This window comes from Larimichthys crocea, chromosome XIII (genome assembly GCF_000972845.2).
Source record: "Larimichthys crocea isolate SSNF chromosome XIII, L_crocea_2.0, whole genome shotgun sequence".
NCBI lineage: Eukaryota > Metazoa > Chordata > Actinopteri > Sciaenidae > Larimichthys > Larimichthys crocea.
In genome coordinates this window covers 21,884,965-21,897,805 of record NC_040023.1, presented here as the reverse complement: position 1 = coordinate 21,897,805, position 12,841 = coordinate 21,884,965, and the positions used below count along the sequence as shown (strand labels likewise).

The window sequence follows — 12,841 nt, the reverse complement described above, 5'->3', positions numbered from 1 at the left end:
GACATCAAGCTCCGGGTGACTTACTGTAGCTTTGTCGAGGACCTTGATGGGATATGGGCCAGCCACATTGTGTTTCCTCAGGGCTTGTTCCAGTTCCTGCAGTGGGGGATGGTCCCATGTTCCAAACACCACCAGGTCAATGTCACTAAGAACAAAAACACAAAATACTTTGGAACTTAGAAAGTTTATTTCTCAAGTATTCTGTCACACGGTGCATACTGATGTGCACGTCATTGAAAACACAACATAAAAGGGCCCAATTGTATTAATTTTATGTCGTTAAACTAATTCAGGCTTGTTTTTCCAGGCTGTTTTGTAGAACCAGAAGCCATGCCACTGGTTTGGAGATGTTTGTGTGTGGGGGGTGGGTGACAAGATAAAAAAAGAAAAAAGAAATGGTGACTATGCGCTTGCAGCAAAACAACATTTCTTTGTCTTTTCAACTGAACAAAAGGTTGTTGATCACATCTCAATGCACCACTTCTTCTAAAAGATTGTGGTCATCTTAAAAAAAAACAACAACCTGGCTCTAATTCATAATCCATATGTTTTTGATTACAGAGTCTTTTGAATACAGTGGTGTGATGTTGAAATGCATCAAACAGCTGCCTTATGTCCCCACTCCAAAAGTCACTGCAGTTATTGCAAGACTGATAAATTATTTCCAAACGAAGCTGAAATTAATAACAAATATGCCGAAATGTCAACTTTTTCCAGTGTTGCCCAGCTTTATAACCCAGTAATCTTAACAACAGGGCCTTGAGTAAAACACTGTATACACAAACAAACATTACATTAAAATGCAATGTGGTTAGAGTTACAACAACAGGTAATACTGCATGGTAGCAAATTAGCGAAGCGCAGACATAGGGGAACACCCCAGATAAAAAACAGTGACCCCACTTCCTTAAAATGTGCGTGTTAATGAGAGATGTTTAAAAATGAGCCCTATATAAAAAAGGTCAGACTATAGAAAGACAAACAAACATCTATTACCTTGTTGGAAGATAAAGTCCTGTGCTGAAGCTGCCAAATATTTCCACCTGCAGAATACAAGACAAATGAATAGAAGCCTGATTCAAGTTGTGAAACATCATTGGAACCATCATTAATCAAATAGCTCATTTATGTGTTTTGGACAATTCAATTTGGACACTTGAGTTTAGCTGTTAGTTACTCCAATTCATACACATTCTGACATTAAAAACCACTGATAGTGAAATCAAACTCTATAAAATGTTTCCTGCCTGGTTGATGTCTGTGCTTTGTCGTACAAAAGCAACAGGTCAGGAGGGAATTAAAAAAGATAGCTATACCAGAATTCTAAGAATTCAGTCATGCCATGCTACGGTTCTTGTGAAAATTGTAGCCCAACTACACCCATGACCTGGATAGATGAACTTGACTTGAATAACAAAGCCAATACTCAGTCTATTAAACTTGTTTTCATTGATGGTACATTGATCTTTGTAGAGCATGGACAGCATTTTATTTTGTATAGTGATATTATTTTGTATAGTGATATTAGAAATTACTGAATGTTTCTTACATCCACTTTAATGTGGAATAACCTTATTTTCTGGATGGGGACCAAAGTCCACTATAAAAATTAAACATTTGTGTTGCGGCTTGGAATAGTAACTCAAAATGGTCTTTAGAGAGAAAAAAAGAATAACAAAAACTAATCCACAGGACCAGTGGGACTTCTCTGGGCCACGATTAGCTTAAAAATGTTTATCATGTTAACCCCCCAAAAATTGTGTTTGTCAGGAAGAAAACAGTCTAACATTCTGTTGGCAACACACAATGGAAAATAATTCACTAATGTTACTCTGGGAATGCAAGTGACACGAATAATGATTACAGCTGGCCAACTATGTTTGGTCGGGCAGTGTAAACTAGGCTGTTGACTGCCTATAATGTAGCCAAACAGGATACGTAAAGTGCAGTAAACTCTCTCTCTCACACACACACACACACACACACACACACACAGTAGAGTGTATAAAAAAAAAGACAGTAACATTGATTTACACAGTGTAGAACAGCTTTTCTAAATAAATGCATGAGCTATAAACAAAAGTCAATACAAGAAATAAAGTGTCTACATAAAACTGAAACTGCAAATTAAAAAGGATATGCCAATAGGAAATAAAACTTCATATTTATTTATTTTTTTATGTAGAAATGGATTTGAAAATGTGTTTAAAGTGTAAAAATGTAAGGTCTGGGCAGGAGCGGACTGGCACAAGCCAAACCTAGTGGCAATCNAAATAAATGCATGAGCTATAAACAAAAGTCAATACAAGAAATAAAGTGTCTACATAAAACTGAAACTGCAAATTAAAAAGGATATGCCAATAGGAAATAAAACTTCATATTTATTTATTTTTTTTATGTAGAAATGGATTTGAAAATGTGTTTAAAGTGTAAAAGTTTAAAGGCCTGGGCAGGAGCGGGCTGGCACAAGCCAAACCCAGTGGCAATCAGTAACCTGGATTTTTTATTTTTCTAAAAATCGATTTTATCTGATGTACGCATCATTTTCCTTTGACAGTAGTAGCTCAGTGTGGAGACAGAAGGATGGACAATATACTTAAAGCACAAGGTCCCCGTTTATCAGATACACCCGAACAATCAAAAAAAAAGATTCAATACAGCGGTCCATCCTTTCTAAAGATTGTAACTGAGTGAAATGAAAGTGAAGTCAGATGACCTCTCTGGCGCAGATACATAAATAACCCGATTAGCTGAACATTCCTAGCTTCAAAAGTTTGATCTATACTCATCTGTTTTCATTTCACAGACGACTCACCATGGCACAGTCAACTGTGGGACTAACTCTGGTAACACAACTTCTGATGCAGCAGGAAGCTGCAACTTACTGAGATTGCCAGGCTTAGAAGAAGGTTTAGTAGCACACGGGTAAGAATAGCAGGGCCCCAGAAATAAGCATTGTGGTCATTACCTCAAGTAATAAAATAGTACAAAAGAATCCCCTGAAGACAGTGTAAAGTGTCAAGTACATCTTGCATACTGTGCAGGCCAGAGCGGAGTACTTCTCTCACAGACAGGACTCACAGCTTGAGAAACTCCTCAAGTCATCTTCAGGGGAGGCACGTGTACCGTACTGACACTCACCCGTGCTGTGGGCCACAAGTCCTTGATGACACTTTCTATCCTGTTCACGACATCCTGTCTCATGGCTTCCTCCTCTGGTCGTGGTGACATGAAGTTGAAAAAGTCCACGATTTCTTCATGAAGACTGTGGGGATTCAAAGGGAAAGGAGGACACTTTAAAATGAGGCTGTGCATCAAATAATGAACAAAGAATTTTAAAAAAACTGACTGACATGCATATTGAATACATCCATAATTTGTTGCGTAACTGATAGATAATTTAAACTTGTTTATGAAGTAAATGTCAAAGTCAATTTGACATTAATATAGTGCATATGCCCTTACAAAATAAAATAAAAACTGTGTGCATCCACCACTGCTCATACTGTTGGGTGACTTGTGACTTCCTTTGAGAACCTCGAACCTCACTTTGAACCCCCTACAATGGAGGAAACCTCCCTCTCGGTGTGCTTACCCATTAATACCCGGGCTGTACCGCCTGGTTTTCCACAGGCTGCAGGGAGAGTCTGCATAGTGTCCATTGCAGCCGTAGGTCAGGAGCGGGTTGATGCCGTGGAAAGTGTTGGCTCTGTTCAGGTGCCTCCTGCGGCCGGATGAATGTGACGGATGGTGGTGGTGCTTGTTCCCATGCTGATTTTTCATCCCGGCGGGGGTGTGGCCGAAGGATTGTTGCATGCTGCGACAGTGTTGGTGAACAGTGTGGAAAGGCGGAGGAGGATACTGCCGTCTGAGATTGTTCTCGTTCAACTCGTGCTCGCCGTAGTGTAAAAACCGGCTGGCCTCTTCTGCGACGTTCAAATTATCGATTTGCAGAGAGGAGCCGGAGGGCGAAGAGCTTTCGGCCTCCGAGTCCAAAGAGGAGGAAGACGGCGACAGCGAGCCCTTCCTCCGGACGCTTCCCCTCTCTCCTCCGCCGTCTCGCTTGGGCAGTTTTCCAAACACAACCCCCGGCGGCGGCGGCGGCGGCGCTACGTTTTTGCAACACTCGCCGTTTGTGTCCGCGGAGTTAGCATTCGCATTAGCAAAGTTGCGTTGGTGGTGAAGGTGGTTGTCGATGCCGGTGTTTGCTCCAAATCCCTGAGAGGTTTCCCAAATGTGCATCCACAGGGAATTGGCAGGTCCCTTCTGCTCCGGCTGGATCCAAGCGGTCCTGGGATCCATTGGGAGTCGAGTTTACCGAGTACCTCTTCACGGGGAAATGACGAGCAGTTTGGCAGATAAAACACTTTGCGCTCAAGGAAACCAAAAAAGCCCTACCGCGTTGATTTACTTGCTATCCTCGAAGTGCTTCATGTCTGGAAACTGGTTTGGTTTTTCAAGCGTTTAGCCCAACTCCACTCCCCATGTAAGCCAGCCAATATGGCGCACCCAGCAGCACGGATCAGCGTCTGCGCATGTCCGAGGGATTTAAATCTTTGAACACACCCCCTCCGCGAGGACAATGCGTCAAGTCCGGCGCACGCAGGCCGGCACAACCGGAAACCAGACCATTTCATTTTCCCCCGAAAGACCTTATCAAACACAAAATTATAAAGCGTTACAAATAAAATACATATTCAAATATGCTGACATTGTTTACATGTTTGATGTGCTCACACATCCTGCACGTTTTTCTCAACATGCATTTAAGGTGGTTGCCATATATATGATGGTTTATGCCATCTTTACAAACATTAACACAAATAATGAAGACAGATATTTATCTGTCTATTGTATATCAGAATTAAATCTAAATAACTGTGAAGCATTTCAAGAAACATTTTGCATCTCCATAATATAACTGGATAACACAATTTAGAAGATTTATTTTTACTCCTTTCTCAAATATGTATAAAAACATGTTCTTATTCAGGCCTGGCCTTCTTTATATACTTTTACTTTTCACAAATATGTTTAAAAGAAGTTTTTCTTAGCACAGATATCAGGGATTTACTTCAAATGTACTGATTAAAATGTTTGGGCTTTTATTTTGAAGGGTACTGCCGGAAGCTTTCATGTGTTTCACCTCAGACTGGGCAGGCTAAAACACGATAGTTGTTGTAATTTGGCTGGATCATTAGTCGCAGCCTTTATCGCCAATTTTGCTAAGTGTGGTTGTAAATTAATCTGAGCTGTGAGGAATAAACAGTTGTCATTTGTCAGAAATGTCTGTTTTTAAATGTACATATAAACTATATAAAATATGCACATTAGGTCTGTATGTGGAATTCTTTACTGTAAAGGGCAATTTTATGGTTTTAAAATATGTTGTGCAAAACAGACATGACTTTGTTCGTTATGCATTCATTTTAATTTGAAAAAATAAATAACATCTGAAACTTTAAACTGTACAAAACATTTACTGTGGCCATCTTTCAGTTTCAGTCATAGAAAACAAGATACCTCATATTTACAGCTGAGCCACAGTATGAACACACATGTACATGTTTTACAAGCTTTTAGAGCATTTCCTGAGTACAGCAAAAAAGGAAGGGAGGCTGGGAGTTAAGCCAGTGCTATTATTACAGGGTATGGGCTGTTAAAAAAATTCATATTTGCTACACATTCAGACATGTTCATTTTAAAGTAGAAGTGCACATAAAAAAACAAAAACAAGTGTTGTCTGAAACTGTCAATACAACTGACAATACATTTCAATTTAAGCCAAGTGTATTAGGAAGAGAACAAAACATTACATGGTGAGATTTCCAGTCATCCTGTATTCATAATAATAGGCACAGACTGACCACGTGAATTTGTAAAGCATGTGTGTCTCTCTCAGCTCTTAACCTGTCTGCAGACAGAGGCTAACTGGTAAATGCAGCTGGTAACAGCAGGAGGGACGCTCTGAGACGTTTCTCCTCTCCATCCTGCGAGGGCATCCAGGGCTGTTTTGGGGTTGCAGGGAGACAGCTCTGAGATGCAGTAGATGGCTGCTAACTGGACCGCCCATGGCACACCTTGGGAGAGAAGACAAAGTAAGATTAGAATTCTTAATGCAGATCTGCCGGATGGCCTTTATTATATTTATTTCATTATATTTATTTGGCACAATTATGACAAATAATTCTGAATATGCCAATGTACTTTAGCATGCCAGGATGAGATAAACGCAGGTAAATAATTTTGTTCTGTGGATGAAAAAGATAAACATCAGATTTGTGATCAATGAAAGGTGTGGAGGACACTGGCAGCATTCCCAGCACACAATAGGTGTGTATTAGTTACAACCAAACTGAATCATTCTGTATCCACTAAGGTTTCTCCTATTTCATACCTTCAGTCTGTCCATGCTTTCCAAATGCGTTGATGACGCTGGCAACACTTAACACAGAGGAAACACACCTCTCTTTGATGCCCAGCTGACCAAGGCGTCCTATTTACAACAAAAAGATATTGGAATTTCACACTGTCCTCTAGTGATGATTAAATTACATGTCACTTCAGGTTATGGTTGATCCCAGGGAAAATGTACAAAACAACTGACCTATAAGTCGGAGTACAGTGGCAACAGTGACATCAGAGATGGGTCCTTGTTGATCTCTGGGCTGTAACACCCAAGTGTTCATTAATGGCCACAACTCCGGGCTGTCAAAACAAAATGAACAGGTAAGCACAGGAGTACACAATTTAAAAACTATAACTTCTTTCACCAGGTTTTACATGACTGTGAAATTAAACGATATATCCCTGGGATTAAATAATTTCCCCCTGGGATTATTAAAGTATTTCTGATTCTGAATAAACCCAGCAGGTTCAGAGAAACAAACATACCCCAATACATTTTCATAGGTCCACCTCCACTTCTTGTGCGTACAAAGGAGGTTCAGCGTGAAGACTTGTTCCCAAGCTTCACTCCCCAGGTCGTCCCCGTACCGGCTGTGTTTAGTAAAAGACAGACTCGACCCTGACCGAATATTAGAAAGTGCTCTGGAGATCAGCTCATCAACGTCGCAGGGAGGATTCTGCAGATACAGGGAGATTAGGCTTTAGACGGCTCATTCTACAAGACAAGCAAGATTTGAATTAAATAAGAAATGCAACAGCTCTCCAAATACTTCACCTTTTCCCAACCAAGGAATGCTGAAAGGGCTTTGTGTAGGTTTTCTTCTGCTTTCAGCTTGGTGACAGCATGTATCGCCTGGCACAGGGGACTAGTATGTGAGAGAACATTGGGCCATGTTGCCACCATGAACAAAATCAGCTTAGCAGCATCTGGAAAATCTGCAGTAGGGAAGACAATAAGAAAGGAAAAGCATTAATCCAATTTGAGCTTCAGTAGTGCATGCGGTGGCATAGAGATGAAAGTAATTGGTGTTAATTGATTTCTGGTAAAAAGGTTGAACACACTATAAAAACAGGTGAACTTGACTTACAGAGTAAGAGTGCAATGGCTTTGAATGAGCATCTATGTGAATGTAGATGCAATAAAGACAGGGAAAGCCCCAAAAAGTTAAAATACCCGTGTGGGAGAATCAACCGAGTGTGAACGCTTTAAATATATAGTATGATACCAACTGCTAACCTTCTGTGAGAATGCTGTAGGCCAGGATGTGAGCCTTCTCCCAGTCCCTCTTCTGTCTACAAAGCCCCGTGTAGACTCTGCAGAGGGCCTGGAGGTAGTTCCCGCTGAGGTCTCCTTTCTCTGCTTTCAGTTTTTTCAGGATGGCAAGAATCATATCATCTTCCTTCAGAGAATGAAAATGAGAAGACATGCACTTGCTGTAAGTTCATTTTACACAGACACTCTGTGAACTCTCCCCTGTGTTGGCTTCACATTATTTAACTTTATTTTTATAAGGATATATACTGTATAAGAGTCCTCCTGATATATGGGTGTTTTCCCCCCTTTATGTAACTATAAGTAAGTAACCAAAGTAGGGGGGTACTCACTTTTGCACCACCAAAAGTAATAATGGAAGGACCCAATTAAGAATATACAGCTAAAAATGTTGAAAATGAATTGTGACACTTTAGATCAGGTGTGTACCAAATAACCTCACAGAGATCACATAAAATTGCTGTTTTTTTTTTTAGATTATACTCATAATGGAAAAACAATGCAAGGTGAGCCAATATTAAGTCTGCAATATATAAGCTCAATAAACCAGTATACTCACCAATCTGCCTTGGCAAAACTCAGTGATGACCTCCTTCTCCTCACTTCTCAAGACGGGCTTTTTGGGCAGGTTACCAACATGCAGATGGCTCTGAATCACAACTAATAGATCAAAACACTGGTCTTCAATTTTTTTAAAAGCGTTGACTATTAGATTTTGCTCTGCGGTGGTTGGAGAGGTTGTCTCATTTTTAGGCCTCAGAGTCTGGGGTAAGGTGGTCTCCTCTCCACTGCTGGAGGAGGAAGAAGGCACCTGCTTGCGACTGACAGTAGGAGAGCAGTTATCTAGCCGGAGACATTTGCTGGTTTTAGGTTGAAGCATGCTGATGGAGCGTCTTTTTTCTCCTCTCACCTCAGTCTTGGTGAAAGCCGTTGAAGTGGAGTTAATAGTTTTAAAGCCAGACATCTGACTACCTGCTGTCGTAGGTAATAATCCGCTCTCTGATGAACCAATGCCGAGACTGACATTCCCCCTGAGAATGCTCAGAGTTCGAGCATGGGCTGAGAGCTCTGGGTACATGGTGTCAAGAATCCTCATGGAGTTTTCCTGAGATGGACTGGAGGAAGACGACGGGGAAGAAGTCATTGCCGTCAGGGGCAGGCGTCCTGGGACCGGCAAGGCATGTTTTGGAGTGGCAGAGCCAAATTGAAGTGGTGATGAGGGAACTCCGTTTGGAGGAAGTGGACTGTTTAGAGTTGAACTCATCTGCTGACTGTTGGGTGTCAAGTGGGCCTGGATGGGAGTGGTGGGCGAAGCTGGTCTATCCATGGGTGAGGGAAATGAGAGTTTCCCAATAGCCTGTCTTGGATTGATTGATTTGCCTGCCTTTGGAGGTGTGAGCAGAGGGGTTAGGAGACGAGGAAGAGGAGGACCCATTTCAGAGCGAACTTGGCCAATGCATTGTGGTGGTTGAACGTTTGGACTTGATTCCAAACATGTTGCAGCGACAGTCTGCTTCAACGAAGCAGTCGGATTAATGGTGTCCAATTTGTTTTTGCTCACTTTATGGTTACTTTTGTCTTTGACTATATCCTTCTTAACAACATCTTCTTGCTCTACACAGGGCACAGGTTGTAGAGGTTTTTGGTTTGTTGAAAAGTGCTCAATGTTAACATCAACATTCAATTTTTCTGTGCTTGGATGAGTTTCCAAAGTGTGCGTTTTTACAGTGGGAAACAGACAAGAAGGACTTAACACCCTGCAGAGAGAATGTGTATTTTCTTTTAAAGGTTCACAGTCAATGTTCTTCCTTTCTTGCCTGTCAGAAGGAGGTCTGTGGTCTACTAGTATTTCACTGTTTACTGTCTCTGCATCAACATCCTTTTTCGAAGGAATTTCAGTGTTCACTTGAGCAGATTCCTGGTCAGCATGGGACTCTTTAACTTCCACTTTCAACAGCACTCCTCCAGTTCCTTGTGTTTCATTCCCATTTTCCTCAACAGGTTTTGTGGATACATCATTTTCAAGTTTCTTGTCAACGTTTTTATTTGAGACAGTACTGATGCCATCACTGCTGTTCAACAAACGGGGGATATCTCCTGGCATGCCTGCATCCTTGCCGAGACATCCTTCTTTCTCCTGAGGCTCTGAGACTGCAGTATCTTGACTGCCCTGTTCCAAACTACAAGAATCCATTGCTGAACCATCTGTATTCGCAGCCTCTGTGTCTCTCACAGAGTCAACAAATGTTTTGGAAGTTACAGAGGAAGTAACTAGCTGTATATTTCCTGCTTCCTCAGAGATGACAGTTGTATCACTTCTTCCGAGTGATTCTTCATCATCAGGAGTGACCGTTTTGGCACCAACAACAGCACTAGGGCTTGTGTCTACATCCATCTTTGTTATCGTCTCTGAATGATCGTCCTTCGCCTTTTCCATAGAATTTTCAGTTTCACAGATGCTACTGGGATTTACATTACAGGATGGCTCTTCACTTAATGACACCACTGCTGCGTCTGATATAGAAGAAGATGCTGCTGATACTAAACACACAGTCTGCATTTCTTTTTTAAGATGCACTTCTTCACCATCTGTGCTGATTTTGCCCTTCATTTCAGTAACACCACTCAACTCATTTGGTCCCAAGTCTTTGGAAATGTTTTCCACTTCCTCTGTTGTGACCACTGGCAAGTCCACATCCTCCTCTGTTGGTAGAGCTGAAGATTCCAGACAGTAGTCTGACACTGGTGTTGTGATGAGTAAGGACTCCTCTTGTTGAAGGGGAACAGAGTCATTGGAGGGTTTAGGATGGTTCTCCTGTCCTCCATCGTCGGTCTCCATAGGATCCATGTTTGTCTCCTGACAGAAAGAACAAGAAAAACAAGGACATGATTTTCAATAATATAACTTTGGTGTTTCATTTTCATTATAATATGATTTCATGCTAATAAGAGATAGCACCACAACACAATAAAGCATCTTGACATTGTTAATAAAAACAGGGGAAACTGCATATTAGTCAGCAATTTAATAAATAAAGCATGAAACATACCATATCTGAAAGGGGTGATAAGCAGGGAGGCAGTGGTTTAAACAATGCCATTATCTCCTCATAAGATACTTCTGAGGTGTCCAAAGATGACTCTTTAGTTTTGTGCTTCTTGGGCAATCGCTTTTTCTTTTTGGGAGTGTCTGTCCGCTTCTCTGGACTTGTTGGGTGCAGAAGTGCTTGATGCTTGTAGGCTTTCCGTCCAGGAGGAGAGAGTTTTAACAGTGTATAAGTGGCATCTGTCTGCATGGGGTAACCGTTGGATTCACCGATCTTGTGAGACGTGTTACTCTGAAGAGAGCGGCATCTGTTTAGTGGAGGGGGGGGTGGAACTTGCTTGGAACTGGACTCTGAAACTACAAGAACATAAGAGATGATTGCACACGTGTCGATGGGGCAAAATGGTGAAAGAAATTACAAACAAAACTAAAAAACCAGAAGTAACTTGTGTTAGTGTTGTTCAGAAGTGAAGACACTTTGAGTTATGACAGTAATGATATGCAGATATACAAGACGGCTTAATGATGCCTTACCAGGTAAGTGTAACAGGTTTGCAGAAGGCTGTGGCTGCGGCTCTACACATGCCCACAAATTCTCAAGCAGCATTCGGAACTTTTCTGAAAAACAGGCTCAAACAATCACACACTGCAAATATAAAAATACAAGTATACCAATAATAATACAACAATACTTTTGGGTTAGGTTCATGCATGTGATTAGTTCATCTAATTAATGTAATACATAATAAGTAAAGCCGACTGAATACCTTTATCAACTTTAGGCTCCTCAGGTACACTTGCTTGAGTTGATGTGCTTCTATACTCTGTTGAGAAGTAAGTTAAGATTTGAATTCAAATTTCTTTTAGTCAAAAATATGAAGAAAAAAAAAAGAAACATATAAAGTTACAAATTAACTCTATTTGTGAATAAATCTGTTTACCTTTACTCCTTTCTCGTTCCAGTTTCAGCAGTCTCTTCTGCAAATTACACACAAAGAAAGGTCAATTCAACTGTTTTAAAACATATTTCCAACAGTCTGCCATTTATGAAGGTCATTACTGCACCTGGAGATCGTAAACATTTCCCTCTAGCAGATTCTTCTCTTTAGTCAGTTGGAATATTTGATGATTCTGTTTGCGAATTGAGTCTGAAATAAGGACAAAAATAAGCATCACAAAACCAGCCATAAGGAGTTGTTCTATAAGCACAGGCTCAAGACAAACATAAAATAATTATTTATACTCCAATTTTCAACACCAACCTTCGAGCAGTCCAACTTTATTTTCAAGGCTGTCCTTTCTGTTGATGAGAAAACATCATGGAACCTTTAAGCATGTTTTGTATTAAATGATTTTCCCAGAAACAGGTGATAAACAACAGACCAAGAACAATCATATAACGTAGCACAAAGACAGATGAAGAGAAAAAAATACTTTATACTGTTTAATGTCCAATTTAAGAAACCACATCTCTAAAGTGTAAGTTCTTACATGCTTGTTGTCTTGGTGTTCTCCTCTATCAGTTTTTCAACTTGGTCTGCTTGTGCCTGAGATATCTTCAAAGACGTCTGAAGAAGGGAAAATAAACAGATGAGCAAGATTTGATCAGGTATGTATAAGCTCTAAAGCACAATATTCACTGTCACTTGTGCAAAACACTTGTTTTGCTTACCTGTACTTTCAATAACTCATTCTCAATGACGGCCATTTCCCTCTTCAGTTGTGCATTTTCAAGTGCCTGTGTTTCTGTCACTTCTATAAGTTCGAAAGACAGAAAAAAATAAATAAATCAGACAAAAATCAGGGATGCATTTTACTTAAAAAAAAACAAAACAAATTATGCAACTCATCACTGGCAAAAGTTACAACATGAATGCAAAGTACCGTTTGCCTCCTTCATCTGGTCTTCAAGTTTATTTTTCCTGTGAGATATGAAAAAAACAAGTTAATTCACCACCAACATTATACAAATATCACTATCTGCACTGTCATAACAAAACAAAATGATCTCTTACTCGGCCATTGTCTTGCTGTTTTCCTGCTTAAGTTGTTCCATCTGTTCAGACATCTGTTCATAGGCTTTCAGAGCAACCTTTCAAAGTAAAAGGGGTAAA

The 12,841-nt window shown here is 40.5% G+C and overlaps 2 protein-coding genes across 5 annotated transcripts in view; both read right to left on the bottom strand.

The window, feature by feature from the left end:
- Positions 1-4,536, bottom strand: part of LOC104940432 (non-canonical poly(A) RNA polymerase PAPD7) — a 9,779-nt gene extending 5,243 nt beyond the window's left edge. Inside the window, exons 1-4 of one of the 2 annotated variants that reach the window (XM_019266338.2) lie at positions 3,596-4,536; positions 3,142-3,265; positions 997-1,043; positions 25-145 (exon numbers count right to left, since the gene is read on the bottom strand). In XM_019266338.2, the coding sequence (XP_019121883.2) occupies positions 25-145; positions 997-1,043; positions 3,142-3,265; positions 3,596-4,302 (999 nt within the window). In that variant the 5' untranslated portion in view covers positions 4,303-4,536. The remainder of the gene's footprint in view (positions 1-24; positions 146-996; positions 1,044-3,141; positions 3,266-3,595) is intronic. The other variant, XM_019266337.2, reaches the window with a different exon arrangement.
- A 977-nt stretch (positions 4,537-5,513) lies between these two features.
- The window catches only part of ice1 (KIAA0947-like (H. sapiens)), an 8,606-nt gene continuing 1,278 nt past the window's right edge, over positions 5,514-12,841 (bottom strand). Inside the window, exons 1-17 of one of the 3 annotated variants that reach the window (XM_027287147.1) lie at positions 12,743-12,816; positions 12,612-12,649; positions 12,400-12,482; positions 12,219-12,295; positions 11,990-12,027; positions 11,793-11,875; positions 11,669-11,705; positions 11,495-11,551; positions 11,262-11,345; positions 10,732-11,084; positions 8,241-10,538; positions 7,646-7,808; positions 7,184-7,344; positions 6,895-7,085; positions 6,608-6,708; positions 6,398-6,496; positions 5,514-6,080 (exon numbers count right to left, since the gene is read on the bottom strand). In XM_027287147.1, coding sequence (XP_027142948.1) covers positions 5,899-6,080; positions 6,398-6,496; positions 6,608-6,708; positions 6,895-7,085; positions 7,184-7,344; positions 7,646-7,808; positions 8,241-10,538; positions 10,732-11,084; positions 11,262-11,345; positions 11,495-11,551; positions 11,669-11,705; positions 11,793-11,875; positions 11,990-12,027; positions 12,219-12,295; positions 12,400-12,482; positions 12,612-12,649; positions 12,743-12,795 — 4,098 coding nt within the window. In that variant the 5' untranslated portion in view covers positions 12,796-12,816 and the 3' untranslated portion in view covers positions 5,514-5,898. Of the gene's footprint in view, positions 6,081-6,397; positions 6,497-6,607; positions 6,709-6,894; positions 7,086-7,183; positions 7,345-7,645; positions 7,809-8,240; positions 10,539-10,731; positions 11,085-11,261; positions 11,346-11,494; positions 11,552-11,668; positions 11,706-11,792; positions 11,876-11,989; positions 12,028-12,218; positions 12,296-12,399; positions 12,483-12,611; positions 12,650-12,742; positions 12,817-12,841 lie in introns of those variants that run through there. The other 2 variants (XM_027287146.1, XM_019266336.2) reach the window with 2 other exon arrangements.